The 16,035-nt window shown below is 40.6% G+C and overlaps 1 protein-coding gene across 1 annotated transcript; it reads left to right on the forward strand.

The window, feature by feature from the left end:
* The first annotated feature begins 730 nt into the window (after positions 1-730).
* LRIT3 (leucine rich repeat, Ig-like and transmembrane domains 3) lies at positions 731-15,289 on the forward strand. Its single transcript, XM_068404109.1, has 4 exons — positions 731-849; positions 2,069-2,547; positions 12,495-12,800; positions 13,875-15,289. The coding sequence occupies exons 1-4, from the start codon at positions 734-736 to the stop codon at positions 15,014-15,016; spliced, it is 2,043 nt and encodes a 680-aa protein (XP_068260210.1). The 5' UTR covers positions 731-733; the 3' UTR covers positions 15,017-15,289.
* Positions 15,290-16,035: the final 746 nt, after the last annotated feature.

A 16,035-nucleotide genomic window follows, 5' to 3' on the forward strand; every position in this document is an offset into this window, starting at 1 on the left:
GTAATTTCTCATAGTTTGTATGTCAATCTCATGGTTATATACATCTGTTGTGTAATTTTTCAAATACCTTTGGCGATGGGAGCAATAGATTTTTTCAGGGTGGAAAAGATGACTGTGTATAGATCTATTTATGGATGGTGCTATATGCACTTTTGATGATTCTCAGATTTTGAGGATAAGTATCTTCTATTATTATGTATATATGCATCTGAAGTTTGGCTTTGTAGTGTGTAACATTTAAAATATACGTGTTTTTTTGGTAAAAACATGGTTTTACAGGATTTTTTAAAAGCTCTGGCATCTAGGCTTCCTATTAATTTGTAATTTTTAGTATTAAAGAAAATGCTCTGCAATATCCTCATGCTGTACTAGATTTCCTTCAGAAACTTTGGAACACTTTATGGACAGTAACTAATGCATTGCCTCTTAGAAGGGGCAAAGAGATATTTTATTACATACTAACCTGACAAGCTACATGTTAAAATAGCCTTGAAACATGGTGGATATGATTTGAAACAGAGTGTGTTCTTGTGACAGAATAAAGAATGAGCTGGTTTAACTGATCCCTTTCAGGATACATTTGAAGGTTAAGCAACTACAGATCTCCGCTAATCTGATGTAATCTGCTGTTACTAAATGGATGTCTACATTCACGTTTGTAGCACACTGCACATGAGTGCCTAGGAATAAAGTTTTCAAATTTTTTTCATATCAGTTCTGCTGGGAGGAAGCCATGTATCTGTTTGTTTACTTCTACCTCCTAATGAGCTTTTCTGAAGAAGTGCATGGTTTTTGTCCTTCCCAATGCACTTGTGTTTACCATGGCAGAAGTGATGGCACGGGAACAAGGTATATATTTTATTACTTGTCATATAAGGCAATTTATAAGCAAAAGGGTTGAAGAAATTGGAATTAACATTCTCATACATTGCAAATTAGTTCTAGCATAGTTGAAATAAAGGCACGTTTTACACCGGTGTTATATGGTTAGCAGCATTCCTGAATAGGAGCAGATGGTGATTATGCCTTTGTACTTAGCAAGTAGCTACTCTAAATCTGCAGTTTTTGCAGAAGGCAATTTCTTTCTGCTCCATGATTTTCCTGCTATTGTAATGTCCTTTCTATTTCTACAGACTAGTTGTCTACTTAAGGTGATTCTGGTTTAAATAAATACAGTAGTGTCTTCTTTTTTAATCTGCAGGAAAATCATATAATTTTTGATAATAAAGAGGTTAATTTCAAATTTTATGATCTGGGTATTATCATGTCAATTTTGGGAGATGTTGTTTGTCATTGCTACTTATTGTCACAACATATCTAGTATATCTCCTGCATGAGGAGAAAGTAAAATAGAAGAAGAATATAGAGAAAAGGGGGAGAAAATTAAAGATGGGCTTATGAGGGGAGGGGAATCTTCAAGTTAATATGTGCAGTGTACCCCAAAAAAATGGAAACATATTGATTCTTCAAAATGCTGAGAAATCCCATTTCACTGAAATCAATGGGAGCAGAAAGTTCTTAGCACCTCTAAAAAGCAAGTAATTTCTACGTAGAGAACAGAAAGAGGACTAGAAAGCTCCCCTTTAGAGAAATGTGATAACATTTTCAATTTTCAGTCTATTCTGAAAGGAAAATATAGACAAATACTTTGAATCTTCATCTGGCAGAAAAATTATAAATTAGTAATCCAATATTCTGAATTTTAGTAAGATGGCATGCAGTTCCCACTTGATGTACATGCATGTATTATCCCTTGTACAATGGCTTCTGTTTTTCAGTTGTCAGTAGAATGCGGAGCAGAAGATGGTGCTTACATGCTTTAGGACAAAGCAAATCTAGATTTCATGTGCAAGTATCATTGCTATTTTGTATTCTTTTTCTCTTTAGAAACTCCACGTTTGTCTTTTCAATTTTTAAATGCAGAGGACTGTTCTTGATTTGACGTTCTTTATTCTGCTAGAAGTGCTGCAGAAAGTAATAGTATTTGCATTTAAATCTGAAATACAGATTTCTGATAAAGAAATGCTGATATCTCTCTTTTTTTTTTTTTTTTTCTTTTTGATGCTAGGTCTGTGCTCTGTAATGATCCTGACATGTATGAGATCCCTGTGAATGTTCCTGTGGATACTGTAAAACTTCGTATAGAGAAAACTGTCATACGAAGGATTCCAACTGAAGCCTTTTACTACCTAGTAGATCTCAAATACCTGTGGGTAACTTACAACTGTGTAGCCAACATTGATATCAGCAGTTTCTATAACTTGAAACAACTGCATGAGCTACGGCTGGATGGTAATCTGCTCTCAACTTTCCCTTGGGAATCGCTGGCAGAGATGCCCAACCTACGGACTCTTGATTTACACAACAATAAAATGACCAGCATTCCTGCTGATGCTGGCCGGTACCTTAGAAACCTCACCTACCTGGACTTATCCAGCAACAGGCTAACCACCTTGCCGTCAGACTTGATGGACATTTGGCCCCCCTTCTCAGAAGCTGTCCTGTCCAAGAACACAGGCATTCTGGCAACACAGAGAGTTGTTTTGGGTACGTTAAACAGCCTGTCTCATTCCTTATTAAAATGTACCTAAATGTTAAGTTGCAAGTGCGAGCAGGTAGGGGACCAGCCTGGGAGTCAGGAGAGTGGGTTTTATCCAGGTCAGTCTTCTGGATTGCTCTGTGATTATTTATTTTTTTTGTGTTGGTGACAGAAAATGTTAAAATGAAGATAGTGACCTCCATGTATGTTGTTATCTCAAGGTTATAAAACTGAAGTAAAATCTACAAGATTCCGGTCTATAGGAATATAGGCCATATAGAGTATTCAGTATCCATATAAATGCAGGACTTCCAAAAATTTTGTTTCTGATGACATTCCCCTCATCACTGTATGTGGTTGTAAATACAGCCATGTCCAGTTGCAACTGTTTTTTCCAGTGGCTCATAAGCCAAACAAGTATCTAGAGCTGATGCTCATATGAAGCCTGTCCTGAGATACAGCGCTGCAGATAGTGTTGGTGGCTCAAAAGAGGGCATCTCTGCTCTCCCTGCAACTCCTGTGGACCTTGTGTTGCTCTAAAGCTGACTGATTATCCTGAAGTTTTTCCCAGAGTACATGTTGAATATAAGAGAGAGAATAGAAATCTGATCCCTAAAACTTCACAGTACTTTTTATAGTATTTAAGGTAAGTATTTAAGAATAGCTTGGCCAGACTCTGATTTTTTTTTTCACAATTTTATTCTGTCTCTCTAGTATATCATCACATCAGTTCTGTTTGTGACTTTGTGCTTTATCTTACACTTTCTCTGCACTTCCTAGTCTTGCAGGTAACACCTTTCTTTTCTGCAGTCTCAGAACATGGCTGGAACGGCTCTATCAATAGTGTTTTCTTCTGTTGCTGCTTATGTATAAGTGCATGTTTTGATGTTTTTGTAGTGTAGTGTAGCAGGTGGACAGGAGGAAAATCAGCTGACTCTCTCTACTGTGGTAGTTCTATACCCACTGGCAAAGATCTGCTCTGCATTGTACTGCCCAGTATTTCCAATTTCTTGATCTAAACCCCCACTATTCAGTTTTCACTTGTTCAGATGCTTTGTTTCGCAGCAGAAGCTGCAATTTGAAACTCTCATTCAGATGAGATTGTATGTAAGTAGCTTAATAGATGCAAATAGGCTGAATGAGTTCCTCACATGCATGGTGACTGTAGGTTTGCAACATTAATAGGATCTTCGTTTATTCAGGATTTAAAAAAAAAAGCTGTAAAAGTAAGTCCAATTCAGTACCCCTTTCCCTGTCCCCACACTGAAGGCTACAGGACGCAGTAAAGTAGGAGGTGACTGTGCTAGATCTAATCCTCCTGATGATCTCATGTGGCAGTTCCAGAGGTGATTTGGTTTCCTGGTTTTACATAGCCCTCACCACTTAAAAAACAACAAAAAAAGAAACAAACAAAAACCAACCCAAAAAACAAACACCAAAAAACCCCCAAACCACACACACTCTTCTCTCCTCCCCTTCCCCCTGGCAACCAGCTGCAGGCTTTGTTGGTGCAGGCACTTTGCCAGCCTCCTCTAGTCCTGGCAAACCCTCTGGTGCCAGCATTGAGTTCTCTAGAGACTTGGCATGTGACCTTTGGATCATTTTCATTTATGAACTACAACTGGGTTTGATCACAGATCTCCAGAGGGGAACACACACTGGGTTCAAACAGCGCCTTGCTTCTTTTTTTTTTTAATGTTACGTGCTGGGGGAGGCTCTGTGCAGTCATTATACATTTGGATCTGAGAATGCAAAATGCCAGGTAGTACTTTGTGTTGTGTTGAGTAAATCTACCTTAGGTAAGCTGTGAATAATTAGCTGAATTTTCTTTCATTGGCGTCATGGCCTTCTGATGAGTATATCCCAATGCAGACACACAGTGCTTGCTATATAAGAAACTATAGTGAATAAGAAAACATCCCCTTCCTCTGGAGATTAGAAAGTGTGGTGCTCTTTATGTCATGGGTTATTTTGACAAGCTTACCTAGTCTTTGCTGTTAATTTTATTATCTATGTTACTGGAGCTTGCAAAGTTGTAGTTATGCCACTCACACTCACTGCCAGAGGCTCATCCTTGGGTTGCAATTGATGGACTGTTACAAAGCAGTTGTTTTTCAGGAATGAATGGTTGGTAGAAGCTATCAGACTAGAAAGATGACCTCGGAGTTGAGATGTTTCTATGATGCTCCAGCCATAGGAGATGTCAGCTTAGAACAACAGGAGCCAGATGTGCTCTGTGGCATTGCCTCCTCTCTGACACCCCTCCTGTCTCTACTGGGATTGCTAGAGCCTGAGGGAGGGGAAAGGTATCCCATAGATAACTCTCCTCCTCCTCTGAGGTGGAGATAAGGATCACAGAGGTATGCGATCAGGAAGGATTTTGAAAAGGCCTCTAGCCTACCGAGACGCAGATCCAGGTGAACTGAACCGTTCTCCTTAAGTCAGTGCTGTTCTTCAAGCCTGTGGACAGACCGTTGCAGAGCCTTCTCTGGTAACCTCTTCCAGTGCTTATCTATCAAGATAGTGGGAAAGTTTCTCTTAGTATCTAACCTCAATCTCCCTTACTGCAAACTAAGCTGATTACCCCTTGTCCTGCATGAAATGGACAAACAGAAAAACTAATTACCATCTCTTATAGTAACCTTTCCTTCCCTGTTTGCTGCCTTAACTCATCACATGATTTCTTACACCAGTTTCTTATAGACTGAGAGGTTTGTTTTTCATTTTCTACCATAGTTACTGCTTCCCTTTGGACTCCTTTGGGTTTTTAAAAAAAAAGGTTTCTCTTAAAATGTGATGCCCACAATTGCACACTGATACTCAAGAGTGTCCCGTGTGCTCCAGCTGTTCTGTGAGGGAGCATTCAGCCTGACCTATGTGCCTACGTGGAATGGTAACTGCAGCGAGAGCTCTGCTAGAAGCTGGAACCCAGAGCAAATAAATGCTGGTTTTGTCTAGTCAGGAAAACAGCAGTCAGATTCTACTTAGCGTAAGCAATTGTGATTTGTGCTGGCTTCTCTCCTAGTCCTGGCAAAACAGGATTGTCACTTGTATTTAATTAACAAGATAAAAACAGCAAATCCCCAAACTCAAATGTTTGTGCATATGTATTTTTTAACACCAGGAGGCAATTTTATCTTCAGTGTCTTGACTGAGCATCAACAACGTTGCATGTAAGAGAAGGTTCAGGTTCCCCATGTTTACTTCAAGGACTCTTGGAGGAGCCACGGACTACTTTTGCCAGGGGACTGGCAGGTTAGCATCTCCTTATTCCAATTCATAATCTCTGTACTTAGGGGTTTGGGTTTTTTTATTACCTCCCACTGTATGATGTTCCTCTGTGTGGACACTATGCTAAATGAAAGAGGGTCAGGGAATGATTCCCAGCCCTATGGCCCAGTGGCTCACTCTGGCTCTCGTCCACACAGTTTAAGGCCAGCTCTCTTAAAGCTGACTGGCTGTTCCACACTTTGTAAGGTTTAGCCCTTGGTTTTCTGTGGACTGTATGGGATGCTGCAGTGACTCTAAAATGTAACTGTGTGGGTGTTTTTTCTTCAGTTCGAACTGCCTGAAGTAATGTGAGAATAGCATTGCAACCTGTAGAATTGTGCTTTTGTAATATACAATAGCAAGGGTATGTTGTATGCCTGATGGGCTGTTAGGTATGCAGGATAGTTTGGAGGTGCAAAGCCTGCTGCACTTACGTTGAGGGCAAGAACAGGACAGAGAGAGCCGTCCTTGGTGTGATCTCATCCGTAAGCCTTTCATGGAGCAATCCCTGGAGTGCGAACTGTCCCTGGAGCCACGTCTGAATTTGTCTTGGAGAGCGCCTGTTGGAACAGTTCAAAACAAAGCTGTGGAGTGAGATGACAATTAAGCAGTGGAAATGCTCGAGGGACCAGTATGTGAATTCATCTGGCCCTCTCTTGGTTACCTCTGGAGCTATAGCTTAATACATTGATCCAGATCACAGCTAAGTTTCAGCACTGGCTGCTGTACAGAGATTGAAATTCCTGGCGTGAAGGATGGCAGTAGCATTTTCCGTATGGAAAATTACATCTAGTGAGTCACTGAGAGGAACAGAGCAATCCAGGATTTGAGGGTGGCAGTTATACGAGATCTTGCCTCTGTTGCAGATAGAGGTGCCAAAAATTTGAAATGCTGCAGGTCCATCAGGATCCCAGCTGTTATGCTGGGCCATTGGGTAGATGCTGCTTTTCCTGAAACTGCTCCCTAGCAATTACTGTGTGTAGGAAACACCAGGACACAGTGTGGGAAGTGGGATTTACTGTTTAGAACCATGGATCAAAAATTTTGTAGCTTCAATTGGAAGAGAGCCTTGGGTAGGCTGACCCAAGCTGTGGTGAATATTTCCATTGGCCCAAAATTTGAATATTTCACATACTGCCATTTTACAGCAACTGAAAAGCAATATATTATACAAGTTATGGTCTGAGACTGGTTACTGATTTACAAAGGAAATTTCACTTGTAGCTGTTTCAAATGCTAAAGTCCATATTGGCACAGCATGGGGAAACCCTGGTTACTGAGAAGACTGCAAAAATGTGCATGCACAGGCACACGTATACATATATTTGCCACTGTACACGCAAGCCTCCATATAAACATGTGAGAGTAAATTTAAAATATGCTAAATCTAGAATAAAGAAAGGTTTTTAGAGTGATGTATAATCCATATTTAAAGTTAAAATACACTGCATTGGTATATTGCAATGCATAAATATTTATCAGCATTTGTTTTGCCTTGGTTAGTATTTCTTTGTCAAGTCAACAAGCTGCCTTAATATTTCTACAGAAGAATACAGGTTTTATGAAGACTTGGTGTTCAATCAGATACACATGCCATTGGAGACATTATTGGTTTTATTTTCTCTTCTTAGGAAATTATTTTCTTGAGGGGATTCCATCTCATTCCTTTATAAAAGCTCCCCATCTTTTTCTGGTTTCTTCATGTTTTCCCCTTTTTTTAAACCTTCTCTTTATTCTTTCATGTGTTTGTTCTCACTTTAACTATCTTGTAAACACAAGCTCTTAAATTTCAGCATGCCCTTTCTAGTTTGGAAACTAGGTTTACATTCCCATTTCTGTTCTCTTCAATAGCTAACTGAAGTATAATCAAATTCAGAGTTTTATCCTCACTTCCAACTCAATAGTGCTTTCATCTTTTCATTTTGGGAATTCACATGACTTGATGACTTACAAGGCTGTGCAAGTTTACTAAAAATAATGTGAATACTGTCAGATATTGGCAAGACACAGATAAATAGAAGGGATGAGCCACAGAGGCAAGGAAGGAACTCCTGTAGCTGTATATATTATATGTATTTATATATGTCCTTCTTCTTTAGCCAGTTCCACTGGGAAGCCTGGTGGATGGGGAAGATGAGGTCACTAACTGAAATAACTCTTTCTTTGCACTAAAGCACTTCTGGGACTACAGCTTTCTTCTGAAGCTGAATCTAGGCCTTCAGAATGATCCGAGACAGTCAAATCTGTGTCCCAGACTGGACTAAACAACCGTCCAGTCTAAGGACTATCCATCTTTGCTTCATCATTCCTTCTATTTTGTCAATTTCTGATACTTATTGTAACAACTTTGGGTCTTCTTTGGGACACTGGGAGAATATGAAAGCAATGTATTTATATTAGGAAAAATTTCTTCACCAAAAGGGTTGTCAAGCACTGGAACAGGCTGTCCAGGGAGGTGGCTGAGTCACCATCCCTGGAGGTATTTAAAAAATGTGTAGATATGGTTCTTAGGGACATGGTTTAGTGGTGGACTTGGCAGTGCTAGGTTAACGGTTGGACTCAATGATCTTAAAGGTCTTTTCCAAACTAAATGATTCTATGATTCTATTTGAAAGGCTTTTGGGTGCTACTGCCTGGTGTGTGGGATGGGAACCCTACTGATGCTGCAAATCTGCCCTGATTAACACTGTGGACCCAGAGTTCCTGCCCTGCTGCCTGCTTGTAGCACAGCTGCCCCATGCTTGTGTCCTCTGGATAGCAGGGAAACTGTGCTGGGATTTCACATGCATTTTAGCAACATTTGTTACAGAGGAACTCTGGCAGTTGAGGCCTTGTTTCAAGAGGATCCTGTCTTCCCTCGTATACCTTAGGGAATTTAATTTTCAGATGCTCATATAGACTCTTGCTTAACATGGTGAGGAAAATTCATAGAATTATAGAATGGTTTGGGTTGGAAGGGACCTTAAAGATCATCTAGTCCAACCCCCTGCCATGGGCAGGGACACCTTCCACTAGACCAGGTTGCTTAAAGCCCCATCCAACCTGGCCTTGAACACTGCCAGGGATGGGGCATCCACAACGTCTCTGGGCAACCTGTTCCAGTGTCTCACCACGCTCACAGTAAAGAATTTCTTCCTCATATCTAATCTAAATCTACCCTCTTTCAGTTTAAAACCATTATCCCTCGTCCTATCACTACATGCCCTTGTAAAAAGCCCCTCTCCAGCTTTCCTGTAGGCCCCCTTCAGGTACTGGAAGGCTGCTGTAAGGTTTTTGCAGAGCCTTCTCTTCTCCAGGCTGAACAACCCCAACTCTTTCAGCCTGTCTTCATAGGAGAGGTGCTCCAGCCCTCTGATCATCTTCGTGGCCCTCCTCTGGACTCGTTCCAACAGCTCTATGTCCTTCTTATGTTGAGGCCCCCAGAGCTGGACGCAGTACTCCAGGTGGGGTCTCATGAGAGAGGAGAAGAGGGGCAGAATCACCTCCCTCGACCTACTGGCCAAGCTGCTTTTGATGCAGCCCAGGATACGGTTGGCTTTCAGGGCTGCAAGTGCACATTGCCGGCTCATGTTGAGCTTCTCATCAACCATCACCCCCAAGTCCTTCTCCTCAGGGCTGCTCTCAATCCATTCTGCGCCCAGCCTGTATTTGTGCTTGGGATTGCCCTGACCCACATGCAGGACCTTGCACTTGGCCTTGTTGAACTTCATGTGGTTCACACGGGCCCAGCTCTCAAGCCTGTCAAGGTCCCTCTGGATGGCATCCCTTCCCTCCAGCATGTCGACAGCACCACACAGCTTGGTGTCGTCAGCAAAGTTGCTGAGGGCGTGCTCAATCCCACTGTCCATGTCACCGACAAAGATGTTAAACAGGACCGGTCCCAATACCGACCCCTGAGGAACACCACTCATCACTGGTCTCCACTTGGACATCGAGCCGTTGACCGTAACTCTTTGACTGCGACCATCCAGCCAATTGCTTATCCACTGAGTGGTCCATCCGTCAAGTCCATGTCTCTCCGATTTAGAGACAAGGATGTCGTGTACATGATGTCATTTGTTCTTCCCTTGTCCACCGATTTGTAACCCCATCGTAGAAGGCTACCAAATTTGTCACGCACAATTTGCCCTTAGTGAAGCCATGTTGGCTGTTACCAATCACCTTCTTATTTTCCATGTGGCTTAGCATAGTTTCCAGGAGGATCTGCTCCATGATCTTGCCAGACACAGAGGTGACACTGGCAGGCCTGTAGTTCCCTGGGTTCCTTCCTTTATTCCCTTTTAAAAAAATGAGGGTTATGTTTCCCCTTTTACAGTCAGTGGGGGCTTCACCAGACTGACACGACTTCTCAAAAATGATGGATAGTGGCTTAGCAACTTCATCTGCCAGTTCCCTCAGGACCTACGGATGCACGTCATCAGGTCCCATGGACTTGTGCACCTTCAGGTTCCTTAGATGGTCTCAGACCTGATCTTATCCTACAGTGGGGGGCTCTTCATTCTCTCAATCCCTGCCTTTGCCTTCTGCGACTTGGACAGTGTGGCTTGAGCACTTGCCAGTGAAGACTGAGGCAAAAAAGTTGTTGAGTACCTCAGCCTTCTTCATATCCCAGGTAACCAGGTCTCCTGTTTCCTTCTGAAGAGGGCCCACATTTTCCCTAGTCTTCCTTTTATCACTGACGTACCTATAGAAGCATTTCTTGTTGCCCTTGACATCCCTGGGCAGATTTAATTCTATCAGGGCTGTGGCTTTCCTAACCTGATCCCGGGCTGCTCAGACAATTTCTCTGTATCCCTCACAGGCTACCTGTCCTCGCTTCCACCCTCTGTAGGCTTCCTTTTTGTGTCTGAGTTTGTCCAGGAGCTCCTTGTTCATCCATATGTGCCCCTTATAAGCAAGTGACAATGAAAAAAAAAATGGGAATGTTGTCTCTAACACTCTCCATGTACAAACTAAAGATTGCCTAATTTAAAAGATGAACACAAATAGTTACATACATGTGCTTGACTGGACAGAATTTTTATGAGCACAAAGAGTTGATGTGCCTGGACATATGGAAAACATTTGGATGGTATTTCTTTTGCTTGTGAATATATGTGTGAAGTTCACAGGAAAAAATTTGTATTTTGGAGCTTATTTTTTTTTCTTTTTTTTAAAGAAAAGCAGTTGCTGATACAGTTTCCTTGATTTCTCCTTCTCTGTTCCAGCTGGCAATAAGTAGTGAATAGATGTAAAATCTCTTATGTCTGGAAGGAGTGAAATTGGATTGTGATGTCAAAGTCATGGAATCTCTTCAGGTTAAGCCTCGTTTTAAAGAGCAGGGATTAATTGGGGTTTACCACAGTTTTAACCAATCACTGCCATTGTGCTTAAAATAACCTAATCTTGGTCAGGCGATAAAAGGAAGCAGCAGTTAATTATTCGTGTGTTCTTTCATCTAGAAGTTTCTTCCAGAACAAAAAGCAGAATTTTTCCATTAGCTGATTTGATAATTCCTAAAAATACACACTGAACAATATTAGCAGGTGTTTCAGGTTGTTTTTTTCTTTTAATTTTGGTTTAATTACTATGACTTATCTGTTGCACTAATCAATAAAGTCAGTAGCGAGGGGTTCTTGCATGCCATCCCTCATTTTAGACTGTAAGTTCTGTTTATTGCTAATAGTAAAAAAAAAAAAAAAGAAGAAAAAGGCATGCCCAAAAGTATAAGTCAAATGAGAAAATATTTGAACTCATGAGTGATATGCTGTGTGGTGTTTTACCTGGTGAAGCCGCTGTTGATCTTTGACGGTCAACATAGCAGAGTAATCAATACCAGCTGAGGATTTAGACTTATATTTCTCAGAAATATCTACTCTCTTTCACCATAAGTTCACCAAGAGGGAGAAGCCTCTCATTCAAAGACTTAGGAATCAAGAAGCAAATTGTACAGCCTCTAATAAAAGAGAGCGAGCGTTCTTGTGTGCCATCATAAAAATGTTGTAGTCATCAGCCTTTTTTCAGGGTCCTTCCCATTTTCTTTTCTTCTGCTATTCTCTTTGAATGTATTTCAGAGGTTGTCCTAAATTGAAGCCAGATTTCTAAGAATGTTGTTATAGTTCAGAGCTAGGTATAAATTTTATTGGCCTAAAGCTTTATCTCCTTAGCCTTTATCCTCCTTTCGAGGGGCAGAGATGTTGGTGTAAACTCTAAACCCTTAAATCATCATGTTTTCTGCAAGCATAGAAAAAAGGGTCTGAGAAGATCAAACTGTAAGAGCCCAAAAAGGGACTAAGAGCAGAGGAGAGTGACAGGATGCAATAGCCCTGAGAAGCTATCTTTCCAGAAAGCACAGGCAGGGAAAAATGTGTCATCAGTCTTAAGACGTCTTTTCAAAGTGTTTTTTCCTAGATAAATAACAAAGTTAAGCAAAGGTAGTGCCAGTATATTACTATGCTCCTGTAAACTTCTGTGAAGAAAAAGTTTAGCTTAATAAACATTCATACTGTTCTTCCTCACCTCTGCAAAAACTCCTGCACCAATCAGCCGAACAAAAAAGACATATTGAAAGAGAAAAGATTAAGTCAGAATAGGTCCACGGTTGTCCTTGATTGTACTTGGTGGTAGTCTTGTGTCATACTGTAATCACAATATCCATATATTGCCTGTCATTTTTTTTCTTTCCCCTCTTCCCTCCCTGTTTCAGGTTTGCAGGACAACCCATGGTTTTGTGACTGTCGCATTTCAAAGCTAATTGAATTTTCCAAAATTGTGGACAACTCAGTTGTACTTCTTGATCCACTGGTTTCATGTAGTGGACCTGAGAGCCTGGCAGGGATCTTGTTCCAGAGAGCTGAGTTAGAGCAGTGTCTTAAACCATCCGTGATGACGTCGGCGACAAAAATCACTTCTCCACTAGGAAGCAACGTTCTGCTACGCTGCGATGCAACTGGGTACCCAACACCGCAGCTTACGTGGGCTAGGTCAGACAATGTACCAGTGAACTATACAGGTATAATTGCTCTTTTATAGGAGATGGGAGAGACTGAAATTGTTGGGTTGCATGTGCTTTGAGATCATTATAATGAGTAACAATGGACCAGGTATTGCACCAAGCTGGCAACTGTATCCGTGCAACAGCTGTTATCAAATTCTTTGTCTAGATCTTGATCTGAACAGGTCCAACAGACTGTTCTGGTTCTGGATGTGGTCTGTAATAACAATAATGTCCGTGGAGGGGGGAAATGGATGAAGTGAGGGAAGGATAAAGGAAAATGGAGGTTGGGATAGGTGGGCTCTAATTCCAGAAAGGAGAAGGAGAAGCAGAAAGGAGAACTCGTTACTGGAATCTCCATTTTGGTTCAAAAAGTGTGTGTTAAAAAAAGCTAGTGAGGCCATAACTGAGCCACTTAAAACTCAGCATTGTAAACATAGGATTTTCCAAAATTATGTTTTCTACATTATTTGCAAGTGTGTATTGTTTATTTGCAGCACCCATATTGACTGCTAAAGAGGCTGTGATTGTCTGATATCATTCTAGCTGCTATGATAGATATTTATGCAGTAACCTAAATACAAAAAATGTTTCTTGCTAATGCCAAGTAGTTAGCAGTTATCTTAAATCATAGGTCTGCAGAAGGTAATAGTCCAAAGTACTGAAATATCTTAAGACAAAGGTAATTTCCAAAAATGTTTTAAATGGATAGTGTGTTCAGTGTCACTTGAAGTCAGTGAGACTTGTGTTTCCTAGTCACTTAGCAGCTTTAAGACACTTGATTTCTCTTTATGTGTTTTGTTTTACTTAGTGAAACTGCAAATTATATTGTAATTCCTCCAGACTCAGTTCCACTTTGACCCAAGCTGAGCACTTTTCTGTAATAATATAATATGGCAGAGTTTGTGTGGGGGGTTGGTTTTGTTTTTTTTTTTGTTTTGGATTGGTTTGGGTTATTTTGGTTTCTTTTTTAAAGTTTAATACATGTGATGCCTTCAGGCAGAAATATCTTAAGGGAAGAAGTAGTCTAATAATGTTTACTTTCTTTTTAGCTCCCTTTTATAATGTTTTACTCTCTGCATTTTCCTATAGTAATTCAAGAAACACCTGGAGAGGGTGTCAGATGGTCCATTATAAGCTTGACAGGGATTTCATACAAGGATGCAGGAGAATACAGATGTAAAGCCAAGAACTTAGCAGGAATGTCAGAAGCTGCTGTTACTGTCACAGTCGTTGGTGTGGTTACTACAACTGTGTCACCACAGAATTATGGAAAGAAGCAAGAGACAGAGAGACAGAATACCACTCAGGAGGAATCCAAGCAGGAACCTGAGAGGACAACCACACCTCTTCCCACCACACCAGCCACTACAGCACTGGTTAGCACTGAAAGATCAACGAGCATCACGTTTACTGACAAGAAGCAATCCAGGCCCGTGTTTGATGGAAAGAAGAATTCGAAGGCAGTGACAAATGGAAACAAAAAGGAGACTGGGGAGATAAGCAAGAAAGGTGAGGAGACAAAGCAAACTGGGGAGATAAGCAAGAAAGGAGAGGAGACAAAGCAGACTGGGGAGATAAGCAAGAAAGGTGAGGAGACTTCATTGAATACAGCAGGTATGGCTGAGCAAAGTGTTACTGTGGAGAACCTAAGAGTGATCAGTGAAACTGATGAAAGAGTGACCTTAACTTGGAAAACCATCAATGCCACAAGCAACTCCGCAGTGACTGTGCTATACTCAAAGTATGGTGAGAAAGATATGTTGCCTCTGAGCACTGATGCTAGCAAAAACAAAGTCACAATTGATGGTTTGCAACCTAGTACTCAATATATGGCATGTGTCTCACCCAAAGGAGTGCCACCTACAAAAGAGCAGTGCATTATTTTCTCCACTGATAGGTTAAATGATGAAAGCAGCTCTCAGTTTTCTATTTTGGTATTGGCCAGCAGTGCAGCGTGTGCGGTTGTTTTACCTTTGATATTTTTCTTACTCTACAAAGTTTTAAAACTTCGTGTGAAACCCAAAACTGCAAAGGAAGTTGAGCTTGCAAAAGAGACCTATGTGAAATTTGAAACACTATCTCTGAAGCCTCGAACAGTGAATGCAGGAGAGCAGCTCTGGGCACGAAGGTACACAGATGAGTCGGAAAGACTTCTCCTTTGTTCTAGGTCAAGCATGGATTCTCAAATGACTTTCAAAAGTGAGGGCTCTAGGTCTGAGTATTTGTGTTGAAAGTGGGTGAGGGTGGAGGAGATGGAATATACAATAGGTAAAATTAATCCAAAATGGTGATACTTCATCGGGAAGCAGGTTGGTGCTCGTGGTGGTCAGAATATATTATCCGATGTAATGCAGTCTACTGGATGGGTAGGGTGGTGGGTACAAGGGAGAATAGAAGAAAAATATTGCCTGTTTAATTTCTTTTTTATGTTTGTGACTTTGGATGTGAAGGAATGATATTCTTCAAAAGATAAATACAGCATGAAATGGTTGCCTGATTAAAGATCTTCTGGTTTTTGTTTTCATTAAAACATAATTCTGTTTTCTGTTCTCTTGTTTTACTGTATGATGTGATAGTTGCATGTATCAAACATTAATCACAATCTTCATAAAAACTACGTACTTAACAATAATAGGAAAACAGTTTAAACTACTTCTGTTGAGGTCAAAACTTTATTTGAAAATACAGGTTTTCTTCTGACATCAACTTGTGCTTTGAGATGTCATACAGCTCTGTTTATACAGTAGCTTGGACTAGAAGTGATCTCAGGCCAATGAAGACTGAAGCTAGGTAGCCACAGCCTGTGGACTCTTGAGAGGTAGGTACAGTACACATCATATTATCATTTTGCAGATGCTATGGCAAAGGAGCTTCTTTAGTATTCTGAAGCTCAGGTAAGATATCATTATAAGTAATTCTGTGAGGGATAGTAGATATTAATAATGTTAATTTACATCAAATGATCTTATTGAAAAATCTCAGCCTTAGAATTTACTTGGATGCATATGTCTGTATACCTCAATTTCAGAAATCTCTGTACAGGAAATTTTGTGGTACTGTGTAATACAACACATGCTCTTATATACCTATATATTACATAGATATTGTAAGATGTTATGTACTATACTGTAGTAATATAATACCTTTTGAGATACAGTAAGAGGAGGTCTAGTCCTCAGGTCATGTTGGATGTGTAATGAAGTTCAATGAGCACAGTGAAAGTTTATTGTAAGCATGCTTCTCAGTGTTT

Source organism: Nyctibius grandis, chromosome 6 (assembly GCF_013368605.1).
Source record: "Nyctibius grandis isolate bNycGra1 chromosome 6, bNycGra1.pri, whole genome shotgun sequence".
In the NCBI taxonomy this organism is placed as follows: Eukaryota; Metazoa; Chordata; class Aves; order Nyctibiiformes; family Nyctibiidae; genus Nyctibius; species Nyctibius grandis.

Bases quoted from the DNA above. Each gene is read 5' to 3' on its own strand.
- LRIT3 (XM_068404109.1), top strand. From the start codon at position 734: ATGTATCTGTTTGTTTACTTCTACCTCCTAATGAGCTTTTCTGAAGAA. The intron at 850-2,068 runs GTATATATTTTA...TTTTGATGCTAG, and splicing joins AGTGATGGCACGGGAACAAG to GTCTGTGCTCTGTAATGATC. The intron at 2,548-12,494 runs GTACGTTAAACA...TCCCTGTTTCAG, and splicing joins AACACAGAGAGTTGTTTTGG to GTTTGCAGGACAACCCATGG.